General features: G+C 35.9%; 4 protein-coding genes across 11 annotated transcripts; 1 reads left to right on the plus strand and 3 right to left on the minus strand.

The window, feature by feature from the left end:
* Window positions 1–2431: 2431 nt before the first annotated feature.
* Window positions 2432–5391, minus strand: LOC119984479 (protein GRAVITROPIC IN THE LIGHT 1). 7 transcript variants are annotated; one of them, XM_038828454.1, is made up of 4 exons: window positions 5244–5391; window positions 5044–5134; window positions 4764–4819; window positions 2432–3979 (listed from the first exon to the last, which is right to left on the minus strand). In XM_038828454.1, exon 4 carries the CDS (start codon window positions 3912–3914, stop codon window positions 2649–2651), a length of 1266 nt encoding a protein of 421 aa, XP_038684382.1. In that variant the 5' UTR covers window positions 3915–3979; window positions 4764–4819; window positions 5044–5134; window positions 5244–5391; the 3' UTR covers window positions 2432–2648. The 7 variants fall into 7 exon arrangements, with proteins under 7 accessions (XP_038684382.1, XP_038684385.1, XP_038684383.1 ...); XM_038828457.1 differs by having other exon boundaries at window positions 4744–4819; XM_038828455.1 differs by having other exon boundaries at window positions 5044–5149; window positions 5244–5373.
* Window positions 5392–6069: 678 nt separating this feature from the next.
* On the plus strand, window positions 6070–8616 carry LOC119984713 (ycf20-like protein). The gene is made up of 2 exons (XM_038828793.1): window positions 6070–6293; window positions 7867–8616. The coding sequence occupies exons 1-2, from the start codon at window positions 6103–6105 to the stop codon at window positions 8372–8374; spliced, it is 699 nt and encodes a 232-aa protein (XP_038684721.1). The 5' UTR covers window positions 6070–6102; the 3' UTR covers window positions 8375–8616.
* On the minus strand, window positions 8551–12964 carry LOC119984712. The gene is made up of 3 exons (XM_038828792.1): window positions 11329–12964; window positions 10288–10477; window positions 8551–9004 (listed from the first exon to the last, which is right to left on the minus strand). The coding sequence occupies exons 1-3, from the start codon at window positions 12940–12942 to the stop codon at window positions 8877–8879; spliced, it is 1932 nt and encodes a 643-aa protein (XP_038684720.1). The 5' UTR covers window positions 12943–12964; the 3' UTR covers window positions 8551–8876.
* Window positions 12965–13350: 386 nt separating this feature from the next.
* Window positions 13351–16791, minus strand: LOC119983575 (putative F-box protein At5g55150). Of its 2 annotated transcripts, XM_038827249.1 has the most exons (3): window positions 15481–16791; window positions 13781–14135; window positions 13351–13600 (listed from the first exon to the last, which is right to left on the minus strand). In XM_038827249.1, the coding sequence occupies exon 1, from the start codon at window positions 16738–16740 to the stop codon at window positions 15658–15660; it is 1083 nt and encodes a 360-aa protein (XP_038683177.1). In that variant the 5' UTR covers window positions 16741–16791; the 3' UTR covers window positions 13351–13600; window positions 13781–14135; window positions 15481–15657. The 2 variants fall into 2 exon arrangements, with proteins under 2 accessions (XP_038683177.1, XP_038683176.1); XM_038827248.1 differs by having other exon boundaries at window positions 13351–14135.
* Between the last annotated feature and the right edge of the window lie 330 nt (window positions 16792–17121).

A 17121-nucleotide genomic window follows, 5' to 3' on the forward strand; every position in this document is an offset into this window, starting at 1 on the left:
TAGGATATAAATATATATTATTTAGAATTTACGTTTTAACGAGGATTGAACGTGTGTATATACACGAAGTCTAAAAATAAGTTTTTTTTTATATATATATATTTATCTAGATGAGAATCAAGCAAACCCAACGTTCCAAATATTTCAAGATAAAAATATGCACATGATTATTATACCAAATAATTTAATATTCAGTTATTTTAATTAGAAATAATATGAAGTTCCAAATTAAACTGCAAAATTATTAATATTACCAGAGAATTTTATCTTTGGGTTTAAATGACTTATTTCCTTATTTTTAATATTATTTTCAATTATTTTGAATAAATACCATACAAAAGTTGATAAAAAAATTTAGTAAATTTTATAGAGGCTAGAAGCATAAACTATATATATAGAAAAATACATTTGTCAAAAGGAATGACTCCACATTTAAAAAATATATATATATAATTTTTTAAACTATTTAATTGTTGTTAAAAATACAGTTGTTTGATTTTTTTTTTGTAATAATTTTCAATTATTTTTACAAAAAAAATAAGGTCCACTTACAAAAGGTGGGAAAAAAAATTGAATAGTAATATAAAAAAATTCTCTAAAATTCACTATTAGGTTATCACTAAGTGGTTGAAGAGTGCTTGAATGTTAATCTCAAACTTAAATTTAGAATCTAATTCTTTCCATAACTTGAACTTATAATATTAAATTAATTATTTTCAATTTACTTAGGTACCACATGCAGGGGCAGATGCAGCTAAGGCCTGAACCCACCCTCAAATTTTGAGAAATAATTACCATATATGCTTCTAAATACCCAAATCTTAAATTAAATCCACTTATTTAGATTTATTTAATAACTATATATATGTATGGTTAATTTAATAATTATTGATTGATACATGCACACTCGTACAAGAGAACAAATATTGATTGCTATACACTCATACATGATAAAAGATTTCCACTCAATGAAAAATCATCTAGCACAATTTAAACGATTCTTTATTCCCGATCATTGTTCAATATATAGATTTTGATGTGTAATTTAATGACTATATAAATATTTACTTAATGTAATAACTACATAGATATTTGTTTATCTCCAGTCATTTTTCAATAAATGTTCTAAAAAAATTTCGGGGGCAGCAACCTTTGTCAACCTTCAGTTTTCTTCTTATAAATTCATACATCCCAACTAACCAAGCCCACCCTAAATTCATTTTCTAGATCTGCCACTTACCACATGTAAACAATTAGGTACTTTATACATGTCATAATAATAAAGCTTGGATGTGAAGGACGCCACTTTTAAGAAATAATATAGATTTGAACCATTATCATTTCAATAGTTTTTATGATAATTTGTATTCAAAAAAATGTTATGATTTTAATTAATTTTCTCGTTTCTTTTAGTTATGGTTAGAAATATAATTTTAAAAAAAAATCTCAACCATAATTTTGTCAATTTTAAAAAATGTAAGAACTCATTTATAATCATTCTTCTAACTTAAAATGTAAGTACCAAATAATGTCAAACACAGGGGTGGGCTGGCGTCCTGATCATATGGGTTTAGATTTAAAGGTGAGTAATAATTGAAAGTTGATTTAAAAATATTGTCAATGATTTTTTTTATATTTTAAAGTGGATTATCAAGCATTTTTATAAGAACTCTATTATGAACTATGAATCTCAATTTATAATGAATCTTTTTGTTGGATCCAACTCATTTAATGATGAGTCTTTTTATAATTTTGTTGAACCATTAAATACAATTACAAGGCTGATAAAAATAAATATTCATATCAGTATCACAATACGGATGATTAAGAGCATGATGATTAAATAAGTCCTCTTATCTCAACTAATAATCATTAAGTTGAAAAATATTGTGATGATAAAATTTAAATTATATATATGTATATGAAAAAAAAAATTTAATGGGGTCAATTGACCACACACTAATGTGAGTGGGTCCGTCCCTTGTCAAAAATCAAATAAAATGTATATACTAAAATAATTTATTCATTTGTATGAGAGAATTATCTCATCATCTTTACCACACTTTCTTCTTCAACTTAAAAGTGAATAATAATAATAAAATAAATAATTAAAAATAAGTAAGAAAATAAATAATATTCATAATTAAATTACAAAAAGAAATAGAAAGGATAGTTATGCATTTATATAGTGTTTTGAATAATTTAAAATCACTAAAGTATGATTTAGATAATGATAAAAACTCAAGTCATTTGTAAAATCGTTTTATATGCATTTGATGTATATAATACGACTCGAAGTCAAAAAAACAAATGGAATGCACACTATTACCATCACCATCACCAACAACGGTGACTCGATTGATAATCAATTGAATTAAGCATATGTGTGCTCAATGTGCGATTCCAATGAAAAAAATATTTCCCAACAAAATTTACATAAATATAAAAAGCTATATAAAAAGTTCCAATGAATATAAAAAGCTCATGTCATCTCATCTCATACAGCAACTATTTTACAGTTACACAAGGGAAAGAAGGTAAAAAAAGAAGCAGCATATGTATATAAAGCAATAGCACGTTCCATGGCTAAGCAGCAATACTATAACCAAGTTACACGCACAAGCGTAAGACGGTAGTACTAACAGATTTCAGTCGGCAACCTTCACACCAGAGAGATAAACTCTGCTCTGAATCACACTTCCCCCAATCCAAAAACCAGGCATGACCATGAGCCCCACCTTAGGTTTCTCTCCATTCTCATCCACTATCAAATTCTGCACCACACTTTCCATATAAACCTCTGAGAACTCATTGCCTGTCTTAACCTGAAAGACTTTAACAGCCGGATCAAATGAATAAGCTAGCCTGTGCAAAAGCCATATTGATTTAGCCAGTTTCAGAAATGCCTGATAGAATGGAGTCCTTGGATGCCCACCACCAATTATATAATTGCGCTGATCTAAATTTCCAAAGAATGAAGCCTCCATCTTTGGGTGGACAACAGCTACGTACTTGCTCCTACAGAACTTCCCGAAGATAGAATCCGGATTTTGACCTAGCATGTCCAGTGGATCCATTTCCCTTGAAGCAAGAAATTGGTTGAAGAAACTCTCTTTACTGACGGTAAGATTATCTGATTTGATGGAGAAGCTTTCATGCTGGAATCCGTCGAACATCCTTTGGCATATGTGAGACTCAAATGCATATTTCTTGTGAGCTCTCTTTGCATATACAACATTGGGTTCAATTGTATTAGCAGCAGCATCAAGGTCCCACCCAGCAGCTTTCATCATGTTAATTAACGGTTTAGAAAAATCATGAATTGCTTTAAAGGCGGCTTCCAGAGCTGATGCGAAGAGATCCGGGGTTAGATCAACATGAAAAAGTCCATTTTCTTCTCCAGAACCTTCAGATTCTCTTGTTGACAAGCCCCTAAGCTTGAGATTTTTTTCCAGTTTAGCTCGCTTTTGGTCAGCCTCTTCAATCTGCCGCTGTAACTGATGAATCTCCGAGTCCTTATTCTGTAGTTCAGATTGGAATTTCTTTACCATAACCTCGTATGTTTTTAGCAGGCTCTGTTGTTCCTGGATCTCTGAAGCCAAACGAGAGTCTTGGGGAGAAACACATACTGGTTTTGGGTTATTTTCCCTGTAAAAATGTTTAAGCTCAGATAGGTTCTTCAGTTCAGAAACCACTAATTTATCGGCATCTTGAATTTTTCCAGGGTCATAGGGAGTATGGGCAGCCTGGAGTTGGATGTAAGCTGACTTCAGAGAGGAGATATTATTGAAAATTTTGGATACCATGGCTTCAAAAGCTTCTGGGTTCTGATTGGCCTCTTCCATGGGTTGCGGATGGACCTTCTGGCTGAGGCTTTCACGGAGTGGGGTATCTTTCACCCCAGTGGGTAGCATAGTTGCTGCCAACAAACGGGCAGTTGAGCACGATTCGTTGTAGAAAACTACCAACAAAGCACAACCTGCAACCTCCAAAATAAGTATCAAATATCAATGGCTTCCACCAAGAACAATTGGTGGTAAGTGGTATACTGAGTTAAGTCACATCTATGCAACACAAACATGAATTAACTTTTTTTTCAAAGGAACAAAACAGGAATTACATATGAAAGTTGAACAAAATTCTATCACTTTTTCAAGTTCCTCTGTTGGATAGATATTTTATATATAGGACAAAGCACTGATACACCCACCTCAGGATCAACCAGAGTAACAGTATCAAAAGCACACACAAGTAAAATTCATGCATCAACAATAACTGGAATCCAGTTGGTGAAGCAAAACTGCAAAAGAATGTCGATTTTCAGCCAGAGTGTTAGGTTCTGACCCCATTTTGCAGATAATGCACCACACTACTTGGGATGTTTTACTCATTTTGCAGATAAGATTTTTTCCAATTGAATGTAACCGTACTGCCTTTACATACTATGAAGAAAGTATAGCAGCATAGCATAGGACCTAACAAGTAATTTCATAGCAATAGCAACAATTTCTTCCACGACACAGAAATGTGGAACCAATCCCAACAAAACTTGCCCAGTGGATGTAGGTATCTACCAGTTCCAGTAGCTAGCCAAATTAACATATTAAATAGGATCTAAATGAACCCTAAAAATAACCATATAAAAACCCAAAAAAAAAAGGATGGTCATATGATGAATCTCCAATTCTCCATCACCAGCACTACAATGAAAAACAGGCAAGTAATATATAGAAGAAGACTAACGGATTGAACGAGCTGTCTACCTATCGAGATCCCAAACCAGCTTCCAAAGGTACCCAACACACATAATCTGCTTCACCTAAGAAATTATTCAAAAAAATCAATTAAATACCTAAAAAAGAATAAAAATGCAATTTACTAAAATAGCATATTCAGTCATCAAAATCAAAGCAGATATCCACATTTCGTGTTATCAGCTCCACCGAATGTGAAGACAATCCAAGCAAGACATGTTGGGCATTGAGTATGACAGATTCCAGATTAATGAAAAACAGAAAGCACCGAAGAGCCAAAACCACGTACCTGTAATCAGAAAGAACCACAATCGATCTAATTACAGCGAGATCGATTGAACTATAGGGTCCTTCAGTTCGTCTTCTACACTACCTAGAAGCTGTCATGTTAAACCCTAGCAGATGAGTGTAGAAAACTAGTGGATAAGCAAGAGAGAAACGCTCAATTACGAATAACGAGGCACATCAAAGCTGATGCTTACGACTTACCCGATCGGGAATGCCGCCGGAGAGTCCGCAGAGAAGGAGAATAAAACGAAGCTGATATGGGGTCGAACCGTGGAAGGGGAAGCGAGAGAAATGTTTGGTAACGTAAATGGCCTTAACCCGACAAAAGTAATCCTTAATCCTTATCAAGGAACGAGATCCGGTTTGAGTTTTTTTTTTTTGGTAAGAAATATATATATTAGGAATTCTCCTATTTGGATCAAAAGGTGTGGATCAACTTTGTGGTTTAAACTCCAATGGTTATAATAAAGCACAAACAAGTGAGAGTCACAATTTATTATGGGACTCACCACATCTATGGTTGGAAAACAAGTCTACAAAATTGACCTACATAAGAGAATTTATGTATATATTTATAACAAAGAAAGTAACTCATCAGTACACGAAAATGTTTATAACAATTGTGAAAATATGTACTTTAAATTTTTAAAAATAACAAGGAAAATTACTTGAAGTGAGTTGTATTTTCAAAAATAAAAAATAAATCTCGATAACCAAATACTTATGAGTTGAAAGGTAACCAAGATTTGAAATGAATGGCACTACGCTATCCTAAATTTTTATTTACATATATATGCTTTTTTGTTAAAATTCGTTCTAGTAAATATTAAAGTTAAATGGGTAGAGATTTCTACGATGAAAAGATGCGAATTTAAATTTCAACTTGTTTGCTTCTACAATTATTTTTAAATTCTCTCAAACACAGGAAATTATTAATAATAAAACTAATATTACTCTAAAAATAACTTTGAATAAAATTAATACTTTTATTCTTAATTAATATTTTTAATCTTTCAAGAAATCTCAATTGATTCGTGATCCACTTACTCAGTGATGTGCCATGGAGGGCCGCTTGGGCTCTTACATGGCAACGCCCAATACCGTCAAAACGTACGTTAGACCGTCGTTGCTGCGGCCGGATTGTGTCCGTTCAAGTTCAACCACTGGGATCGGTCACGCTTTTCGCTGGAAGCTCTACTCCGGTTGCTGCTTTGTTCGTTTAAACCAGCTGCGCTTGGTCCACAACTTCAGGTGAAGTACCAATCTTTACGAAACCCTAGTTCTATGCTGATTTTTATTTGTTTGTGGGGTTGATTGATGTGGACCATGTGGTGTGGAAGGATAAGGAATGGTATGGATAGCAATGGATAGGCGCTTATGGCATGGGAATTGCTGACTTGCTGTGTTAATTTTGACAAGGGGAACAAGAATGGTTAGGAAAAAAATTTTCCTGACGAAATACTACTTAGAAAATTGATTGTCGGGAATTGTAACCAAGCCTAACTTGTAATGGTGATTCAAGACATTCCTCACCAAATTAACAGCTTCATTTGGGTCTAAGTATCTCTGGATATGTTTTTAGTGGTGAAATGAATCATAGTTTGTGAAAGAGTGATGCGTTTGTTTGACTACAGGTGAAGAATAGCCTGCTGCTCGAAGGGTCTGCTTTGAAGGGGGTTGAGAGGGGTTGGGTTCCAGCCCTTGCTAGGCAACCACATGGGGGTGTACGGTGGGGTTTGCGAACCCTTCCAACCCCACTCAACAACAGCCCAAAACTGAACCCCATAATTGTGAGTTGGGAGGGGTTCTTTATCTTAGCAGTAACTTTACACCTTTTAAAAAATTTAACCTAAGAGCTAGAGTTTATAGAGCATGTTCTATTCAATCAATTTTATAAGAGAACAACTTCCTATCATTTGCATGGCATGATTTTGCCTTGATTGTCGACATGGTCGATGATCACATGAGTTCTTGGTTGTCCGCATTTTCTTTAGTTTCTTGTTTTATTTTACATTCTACAATTAGCATTGCGGGAAAGAAAGGGGGCACTGGGTTTTTCTGTGCTGCAAAACCATTTGTAGGATGTGTAATTTGTATGATGTCTCTGAATACTTCTCTTTATGCTAATGCAGCTTAAAATGCTATGAATGTAAATTATGCTTGAAAACAAAGGTAATCCTTGTGCTTATTGTAGTGAAGGATTTTTTTAAAATTAAATTTATAAATAAATTTAACATAAACACAAAAGAGTAAAGGAAGTTTGATGGACCAAGCATTCTCAATAATCATTGCTATTGCTGAGTATTAAGGTGTTGTGGTAATAAGGGCTGATTGCTGGCAAGGAACTTGTGGCCTAATGGTAGCCAACTCCTTACACTTGCATGAGATGCAAGGTTTGATTCCCCGCTCCCTCAATAAATTATTAATAGAAGTATAGAACCCCATAGTTTATTGAAAAAGGGATCTTTGTTGTCAGTTGGTCTCTAATGTGGCAATGTAAATTCAAAAGTATATCAAGGCAGATAATTGTTTTTCCGGGTTGACTAATTTGCTGAACGGTGTTAGGTTAGTTTTGGATGAGAGATCTAATATGTGATAACTGGGAATCTAAACTGTAAAGGACTGTTTTTTGTTTTTTGTTTTTTGTTTTTTTGTTTTTTTTTGCATCTGTGGAAATCACAAGGACTAGAAGAGGTAATGATAACCCACATGAATGATATTTTTCTTTAAGCTTTTGAATTATGAGAAACATAACATATAGAATTTATAGACGTTATGCCATTATCTTTGTGTAACATTTGGTTTTCCTGTATGAATCTCCCAGGAGGGTGGCCTGGTCAATTAGGAGCAGCATAGATGGCAGTGGATTGGATCCTTCATCTGCAAATAGCACTAATGGCAGCACCAGATTGATCAAGGCAATTCAGTCTATTCAGGCTAAGCTGGATGCTAGGATTCAAGAGCTAAGGAAAAATCTTCCACTGAAATTACTATTTTTCTTGGTGGGATTCTACTGCGCCACCGCCTTTGCAACTGTTATTGGGCAGACAGGCGACTGGGACATTTTATCTGCGGCCTTGGCTGTAGTTGTTGTAGAGGGGATTGGGGCTCTCATGTATAGCGGTTCTCTTCGATTACTCAACAAGATTAGGAGCCTAATCACCCTGTTTAACTATTGGAAGGCTGGGCTTTCCTTGGGTCTTTTCTTGGATTCATTTAAGTATGAAGTGGACAATATTATGGACTCAAGTAACCTCTTCAATTTTGAAATTGATGCACTCTCTGGATTCTTGTACTTGTTTACTGTTGCCTTTTATTCCCATGTATTATGAGGAATGCAAGCAGGTCAGGAGTTCACTGCAAGTCTGCAACCATGGAAGCTTAAAGGCAACCGTAGGTGCTTCTTTAAGACAACCATTTTTGAGGCACAGAATGTACGGTTGACTTGACTGTTTAGGGTTTCCTTGTATATGATTAGTACATAAATTGGAAATATTTCACCAAATGCTTGTATTGAAAATGGAGAATCTGTGTATTTATGATTGAATATAACTATAATAATGGTATAACTATACATCTTCCTATTATTCAGAGATGTCAACTGATCAAGAGAGGCAAAGAAAAGAACTCCAAACAATTGGAATCCATGTCATACAGAGGAACACTTCAAATTCAAGGTGGTTGAACAGTAGTTTATTTACATCAATGGACTTGTACAAGTATTCATCTATCTAGCTAAAAGTTGATTGGCATTTCATTTGTAGTGTCTGTCAATTACCAAGTTGCAGCTATCCTCATCTTTGAATCATGGCAAAGCACAAATATATCCGTTGATCATGCATCGACACTGGGGCCTGGATATGCAGGCAAACTCATAATCCGCTTGTCCAAGACAGGACCTCCCACAGTGAAATGATAAAGGCTCTGGAAATTTGATCCTCTCAAACCAAGAAGTTCATGTACTGCAGAAGAATAACAAAATGATATCAATATGTTTAAAATCGAACATTTGAGGCTCGCGAGAAGCAACAGATACTTTCACTAGTGTCATATCCTGTACAGTCGCCATAGGACCTCACTGGATTTGGAAACTTGCATATGTTATGCTCACACTTCTTTTTGTTTGACGCTATTGGGATCACAAACTTGACAAACAGAAGTTTTCTTTGTCTCTATATGAATGGACATGGCAATTCCGAGGCTTCAAAACAATCAGCACCCTTAGTAACATTGGAGCCAATTATAGAACAAAACTACATTATCCTCCTCATGTTCGCATGTGCTGCCTAGTGCCTATGACAGAAGTCTCAATTTCAGTTCATAAGAGATCCTTACAGTATGTTTAAGAGCGACCATCTACATGCTTACTTCTAGATTATATTCTGTGTCTAGGGGTACTCAGCATCTATGAGCACTGGTGAAGTTATATGTTCATCTTTTACTCATGACAACTAATATCCAGGGTTTATTCTGTTAGTGTGAGTAATCTGACCCAACCTTAAGAAAGTTTCCGTGTTACTCAAATATATATATAGTTCTCATTCTCAACGTTAATATATCATATTATTCTTTAACCACTGAACCAGACTTACAAAGCAATGACAAGACAAGATGCAATATAGACCCCTATGCAATATTGCAGTATTAGAAGACTTGTCCATTACGTAAATTCTTCTCAAAATGATATCATCATTTTGGACATGAACAGAAATAATAGAAGAATTGAGTCTCAATTACTCTTTAGCATAAACAATCTAAAATACTACTAGACTATCCTTTATATTATTTCTTCCTTCCCGATTAAAATCTTCGTTAGATACGAAAATACTTCCATTACAGACTTTAAATTTCATGGCATTGGTAATTTGGTTGTCATCACATATGGTTACACAGGACTCAAATTCTACAATTATCTCCCCAAACAAAAAACTGATGCTACATAGTCATTTCTAATACAACTTAATATGAGCATCCGTGCAAATTGCAACATAAAATGATAAAACAGTTTCATTTCGTTAAGAAAACAAGATTTTCTTATAGTAATCTATAAATGTGAAATTGCATGGGCCTCAATTCTTATAGTAACAATAATTTTCATAATAGTTTATGGAATATGGTATGATTGAGTTTTATATAATTTAATGTTTGTGACTAACATTTGTCACTAACATGAGTTTATAAGAATTCTAGGAAACACAAGTACGCTTGCAAAAAAGTGAAACTAGGTCAAGAAAATGAAACATACCCGGATCATCAAAGTAGCAGCCAATCCCAGTAGCAGAAATGCCTACTGCATGAGCTTCCAGGTACAATACCTGACCGAGAACTCCAGTCTCCCAGAACAATCGAGGATACATCCACACACCCTTATCACGCAATGTAGGCTCAAAATGAGCCACCATGCCCAGGCTGAAGCAACCATCACCAGCAATGTCCTGTGTTTAAGGACAACATTTTAGCAAATATTTTTCAAGGTTACCTTAGATGCCAATCCTCACTTCAATACAAATACAATGACAGAATTGAAAGGACAATATTCATACCATGTTTTCAAAATTGGAACCTGGAAATTTTATAGTGGAAGAAATTTTTAGTTCTTACTTACCTCTAAGACCATACAATTCGGGTTTAATCTCTAAGTTCAAGATTAATTTCTAAAACATGTGCTGACAAACTAGAAAAGGTTCTTAATTAATACATATATTTGAAATCATTGGCTGACGTCTGATGATAATAAAATGGGGGAAAAAAAAAATTGGAAATGTTAAAATTTAAAAGATATTTGCTCAGAGCTTTAAATTGCATGTACATAGTTGTGGACCATCACATCCTTACAAGAAATGAGCTGTTTGTGATTGAGCTCCCGTCGACAACATCTCAAAGTTTAGAACTTCCGTCATGTTCAAAGGAAAACAAACATCATGCTCAAGTTAATTATCGTCTAGAAAAGAGGTTTCTGGCTGATATGTGGATTTATTGGCAATTTTTCATTCCACAGAAAACAGACTCACTTGTCTCCAATTCATAAAGTTAAAACAAGTAGTATCTTGCTTTAGATTACCATATTTAGAATCATCAAGAATTTCATTCACATACCAGAAAAGGAATATGCAATTTAAGTTGTCAGCTGTAAAGTTCTAGTCTATTAGTTCTATTATATTACACAATCAAAAAAAAAAGAAGGAATATTGTTGAACATGAGAATTTAGCTCAGGATCACACTGTCCACATGATTCTGTGAGCATAAAAATTAAACCTTTGAGCAAAAATGCCATGTAAAACATACCTGATGGCATGAGAGTTGTTTGGAAATCTGCTGGCAATCACCTGTCGCAAGTTCATATAACGGCAGAGTCTCAGGGCATCCCTCCGGTTTCTCCCACTTGAATTCAGACCTAGTGGATTTCTTGAGTTCACTGAAATGATCTTCATTTCTCACTAAGAAATACAATCCATTAGGCAACCCCCTCACTCTGTGAACAAACAAAACAGCATGCACCTCAGCATCCCATGAAAGAGCCCGAAACGGCAATGCCAACTGCCCCTTCTGCTTTTCTTCACTTTGAGAACCAGAAGGAAGACAGTGCAACAAAATCTGATAAAATGTTTCTCTGGGGATTACAGTTGCACCATCCATGTCAACCGCACTCCTTCGCTTCCTAACAACTTCTCTAACTGTTAAACCCTTGTATGACTCTTCACTACAAACTCCACTACCTTTAAATGCATCTACTAGCAATCCATTGGTCCATGTTGATGGCTTTTTCACAGCCTCTGCTGTTCTATAAATAATATCCCAGCAAATATGTTCTTTGCTAAGTAAATTCGGCTTCCCCTTCCACTCCAAATTGGAAAATCCTGCTATGACAGAGCTCAATTCTTTGTAATTCACATCAAATCCATTACTACCATTAGGAAAAACAACAAGTACGCAATCAGGGTGCTCAAATTCAATCTCTGGAATCTTCCCTTTAATGGGTTTTGAAGGAATTTCGAACTCTGGGTAAATTTCAAGCCCCATAAGCTTCTTCAACTCATTATAACCCAACCCATCAAGCAATTTCACATCCCAACCGAGCCCAGCTGCGGCAACTGCCACTGCAGCAATAGCATGACCCACATCGTGATTGCAGTACCGAAACGCGCGCTCTCCATACTTCCACGACTCACGCCAAAAAATTGATGAAAACCCAATAAGAAATGAGTTTTCTGGAAAAATTTTGGGGAAAAAATCATGCGTGATTGTGGTTCTAATCTCCAAAGAATGCTCTTTGGGAGCATAATGAGCCACAAAAGGATCATTAGAGATCAACTCAATAGGTGGGGCTATAAGGTACGCCTCGGTTGGGTGCAAATTGCCACTGCTCGGGTTGACCCGGAGAGACCAAGTGGAATATCCCGTGGTTTTCCAAGCGGAGAGCGCGAGGGAATCGTAGAACAACTGAGAAATTGACGAATGAGAGACGGGTTTCGGAGGAGGGAGAGAAAGGAAGAGAGAATGATAGAGAGGAGCATCGACAACCGTTGATGGGATACTGTTATCATCAATTGGGAGGTGCAGGAGAGGAAGGAGAGGCGCAGAGACATAGCGACGAAATGGGTTGGGCTGGTTTGCCCAGTCGAGGCCGTGAGGACCACGGGCGTATTTGTTGAAGGAGTGCTTGGTTTGGTTGTGGTATTTCAGGACTTGAGCCAATTTTTGAGGGTCCGGGTTCGGTCTTTGCTGTTCTTCTTTGGTTAGCGAAGATGGAGATGGTGCAGAGGAGGAAGATAGGGACATGGTGGGTATTAGTCTTCGGGTGCTTGGGTGGAGAGCAGAGGTTGAAGAAAGAATGTGAAGGTGGAAATGGTGAGAGTGATGCAGCGACAGAGAGAACCTGGAAGAAAGTTGTGGCGGCATCGGTGAGTGGCTGAGTGCTTTCGTCCAGAATCTACGGCTGCTTATGTTACAACTTTTTGGTGTTTTTACTTTACTTTAAATATTCTTTTTCACCTTTTCATTTTTTAATAGAGAAATATCTTTACTATAAGAATCGAAATTTGGCCACATCTAATTAATTGTCAATCGAGTCATCTCTTGTTGATCTAATTAATTGTCAATCGAGTCATCTCTTGTTGATCTTTGTTGATCTTATTCGGCTTGTTGATCTTTGTTGATCTTATTCGGCTCATCATTTCAAAGCGAGGAGCTATATGTGTATTGGGTTTGTATACTTTTTCTTAAAATCTTGCAAATTTGCGAGAATTTTTAACTAACTTAAGCCAAATGCTTGTTGAGAGAAGAAAAACAGGCTCATATAACATGTCATTACGGAAAAATTGATCGGGTTCCATTTCGTCACCTAATATTTATTTGTTCCATTTTAATAACTCGACAGAGTTTGCTGAAACCTTTGAACATTATGTGACAACCACCCCACTCCTGCCATGATCATTATGCAGTCTATGACAAGTTGAGCTTCCAAGGGCCAAGGCTTTTCCTTCCACCACATTATTGCTAGAATATAGTTTAGTGCACAGAGCCAGGTGGTCAAGAGAGTTGTACATGGCTACCACATCTACAACAAGATAATTTCAAAGGAAGGAAGAATCAAACTTATCGCATTTTCAAAGCTAATCTATCTTTCAAAGAGGTCCAGCCTCTTCCATGCTTTTAAAATTATCTCATGAATATTCTGCGATGGCATATGTAACTCCAAAGACTTGTCCAAGTAACATCAAGACAAGAAGACAGCTACCTGCAGCTCCTAAGCCCCATCCGGTAGCATTCCAATCCACTTAGTGGGGTATTCAACACGCCTGATATCCAGGAGCATATATGCCGGAAAGCAAAACAAGTCCAGTTCATTGCCCCTAACTTGATGTATGACAGTCCCGATTCTACAGCCAAAGAAAATGTGTTGCAGTCTTTTCTTTTTTTTTTTTTAGTTACACAGAGGGCAGAGCAGTTCCTCATCATTCAGGTGCAAAAGTCTTCCAGTTCTGTCTCCAGCGGGCAGAACATAAATGGCAAAAATCTCCAAAGGAACATCGGTGGCACTCCATAATGCCCCCCAATCTTTTGAAGTAAGCCTACTTCTCCTTCCCCCTACACTGATAAGAAGCAAAAAATATGCTTATTTACCTGAAAATTTGTAGTTTGAAGAGCAGTAGCCATGTGATAGATCATGTTTATTTTAGTTATGTTGCTCCAATTGATGGTTACGGCAAATGTTTTTAGATAAATATGCATTAGACATTTGATAACCAGAACAAAGAAAGAAATAAAATGGATAGATTAGAGAACAATGGCAAAAAAGATATAATTACTGCACACCATGACGATCTAGACACATTGCTATGAATGATTAATCCAAACCCATTTTGGCTAAGCACTATGAATCAAAGAAAAAATCTCAAGTCTTTTTATACACAGAAACAATTTTTACGTATCAGGTGTCAGGCTGAGAACAAATAATAAATCTATAACAATAATAATCAATAAAACAACCTATTTATGAAGAATCTAAACTCATAGGATGCTCATACATACGAAGGACTACTTCCTTCCACTAGTTTCTAATATAATATACTAACTAGAAAAAACTTCTAAGACTTCATGAGAGTCACCAGAGGAGCATTGTATGGTTAGTTTTTTTCCCTTATCAGAAGCTTGATTCTACAAATATTTCATTCCCGCATTCTTCTCATGTTAGACCAAAGAAGTCCTCAATTTTTACAATTGCAATTTCATTTCCATTGGCCTAAAAGCTCGAGTAAATAACTATCAATGCACAGTAGAAATAAAACATCAAAGCAGACTTCTTCTATATCATTGAAACAAAATATCACTCGTCAAAGTTCATGCATACACAAAGACACACTCTTCTCGCTTTAACCTTCTATTCAATTGCAACATAAAGTAGCATTTGATTTTCTTTTAACCAAAGCAACTTAAATGAAGACTGTAATCTTGAAGAAAGAAACAATATTTGTCTTGGATGTTAGATTCAGCAATAGTGAACTGAATTGGCTACAGACATCTGAACCGTAAAAACTTAAGAAACATGTAATGACAACTTCTAGTTCTCCTTTTACCACTAGCAATGACTAATGTCTATATGAGGCTTGAGCAAGGAGAAAGTGTTGTCTGTGTAGTTCTTTCTAAGCTTAGCTCACCTGTTAGAGATAGTAATAAACTTTAAGATCATGGTAACCAAGACCTCACAAGTTACCTTTGCCCCAAAAAATATCTTTATCTAAATCAAGTAAAGTTACTGCATGATATAATTTGGATAGCAATAAATATTACCAAGTAAATGGAGAAGCCATACTTGATTGAATAAACTTGTGAGGCCAGATAGGAAACATTTATTCAAAATGAACATTTTGTATTTGGCAAAACAGAGGATAACATGAGAAAAAAAAAAGATCTATATAAATATACATCTATAATTACCTGCATTGTGCAAGAGGGTGTCACATTGCTTGAATATGTGAACCTGAGACACACAATAGAATCCTCCTCAATGGCTACACACAATAGGATCCTCGTCAATAGCTCTTGGAATTAGCTAATTAATTCTCCTCAATGGCTACACACGATAGGATCCTCATCAATAGCTCTTGGAATTAGCTAATGACATATATCTGGTGAGATCCAATGAAATTTTCGAAAATTCTCAAAATTACTAAATTCAGTCTCATGAAACCACTCAAATTTCTCCATTTCCATATCAAACATGGCTGGGCCACAGTGACCCATAAAAAATGGACTCATGAAAGGATGATCATAGGCAATGAAATATATGCAATTGCCTTTACCAAATCTAGAGCAGCCTCTAGCGACCACGGCAGAACCATTAATCCCCAGAAACAATGCTTGATTCCGTAAGTTTTTCACGCTAAACAGCGTTCTTAGCTTCAAATCCAATTTACACACCTCAAACTGATTCCAATCACAGCATTTCCTTATGACCAACAAAAGTTCACCATACAAGGACTCCACTAGATAGATGCAGCGATAATCTCCAAAATTAGGTACCCTGCATACAAATTCTAGGGTTTCGGAGATTAGAGTGCAGATGAAAACTCTCCTAAGCTCGTCAATTACATAGAATTCTCCCTTATAGCACACAATACCTTCTACTCCTAAATTTGTTTTCAAAATCCTCCACTTTTCATCTCCTACTGTACATAAAGCTAATTTAGATCTATAATAGTAATTGACAAGAACCGAACACCCGGGATTCGATGGGCATGAGGATACGATCACCTTATTTATATAGTAATCTCCGCCAGATGACTTATCAAAACGAGAAAAAGAATCCAAAGACGGCTTTAATGTATCTATAGACGGAAGTAGAACCTGGGATTTTGAGATCACATTCAACAGATGCATCTTGTGCGGACAATCGACACCAATTGTCAGTAACCATCCATTGGAGGAGCAAGGAATCCAACGACGGCAAGTTTCCTGAAGGTGAAGATCACGAGTTTCTCGTGTTGTGAGGTCGAACAAAGTCCAAGAGTTCGTTTTTAGGGTTTCGTTTGGAAACAGTAGAAGCGGAATGAACTTCCGGTAGACATGAAGAGCGACTGGTCGCCATGAAGTGCAGACAAAGCTGCACCGGAGAACATCGACATCAATTTCTAAGCGATTGAAGATCAACTCTAAGAGCTCTTTGAGAAGACTGCACCAGGAATTTGAAGACGCCATAAACTCGCAAATTAAATTTGAGGCCTCAAGAGTATCAGACTCGGCACAGGCACAGTCTATTTGGGTAGTCAGTGGCACTGTAGCATGTAGGTGGAAAAAAAGGGTTACGGGTCGGTTTTGGATTGGACAACAATATGATCGTTTACGAAATATTTATTCGTCCGGATTCTAACCCGAATTAGATTTCAGACGTATTTATTTTATCAAAACCGGCTTGATTTAAAATCGGACAATAACCTAATATGGGTTAGGGTCCGAACAAATAAATTGAACAAAATTTATGTGTTTGGACCCAGATCTGGTTTCAATCTAACAAAATTTTTTTGTGTTAGACTCATATTTCTAGCATATAACTCACGTCCAAACTTAATTTAATTCAAA

The sequence above is a fragment of the Tripterygium wilfordii genome, chromosome 18, assembly GCF_013401445.1.
Source record: "Tripterygium wilfordii isolate XIE 37 chromosome 18, ASM1340144v1, whole genome shotgun sequence".
Taxonomy (NCBI): Eukaryota; Viridiplantae; Streptophyta; class Magnoliopsida; order Celastrales; family Celastraceae; genus Tripterygium; species Tripterygium wilfordii.

Excerpts from the sequence above, each read along its gene's own strand:
- LOC119984479 (XM_038828459.1), bottom strand. The coding sequence starts at position 3,914 with ATGCTACCCACTGGGGTGAAAGATACCCCACTCCGTGAAAGCCTCAGC.
- LOC119984713 (XM_038828793.1), top strand. The coding sequence starts at position 6,103 with ATGGAGGGCCGCTTGGGCTCTTACATGGCAACGCCCAATACCGTCAAA. Across the intron at positions 6,294-7,866 it reads CGCTTGGTCCACAACTTCAG|GAGGGTGGCCTGGTCAATTA; the intron begins GTGAAGTACCAA and ends TGAATCTCCCAG.
- LOC119984712 (XM_038828792.1), bottom strand. The coding sequence starts at position 12,942 with ATGCCGCCACAACTTTCTTCCAGGTTCTCTCTGTCGCTGCATCACTCT. Across the intron at positions 10,478-11,328 it reads AACAACTCTCATGCCATCAG|GACATTGCTGGTGATGGTTG; the intron begins GTATGTTTTACA and ends CCTTAAACACAG. Across the intron at positions 9,005-10,287 it reads CTGCTACTTTGATGATCCGG|TACATGAACTTCTTGGTTTG; the intron begins GTATGTTTCATT and ends ATTCTTCTGCAG.
- LOC119983575 (XM_038827249.1), bottom strand. The coding sequence starts at position 16,740 with ATGGCGTCTTCAAATTCCTGGTGCAGTCTTCTCAAAGAGCTCTTAGAG.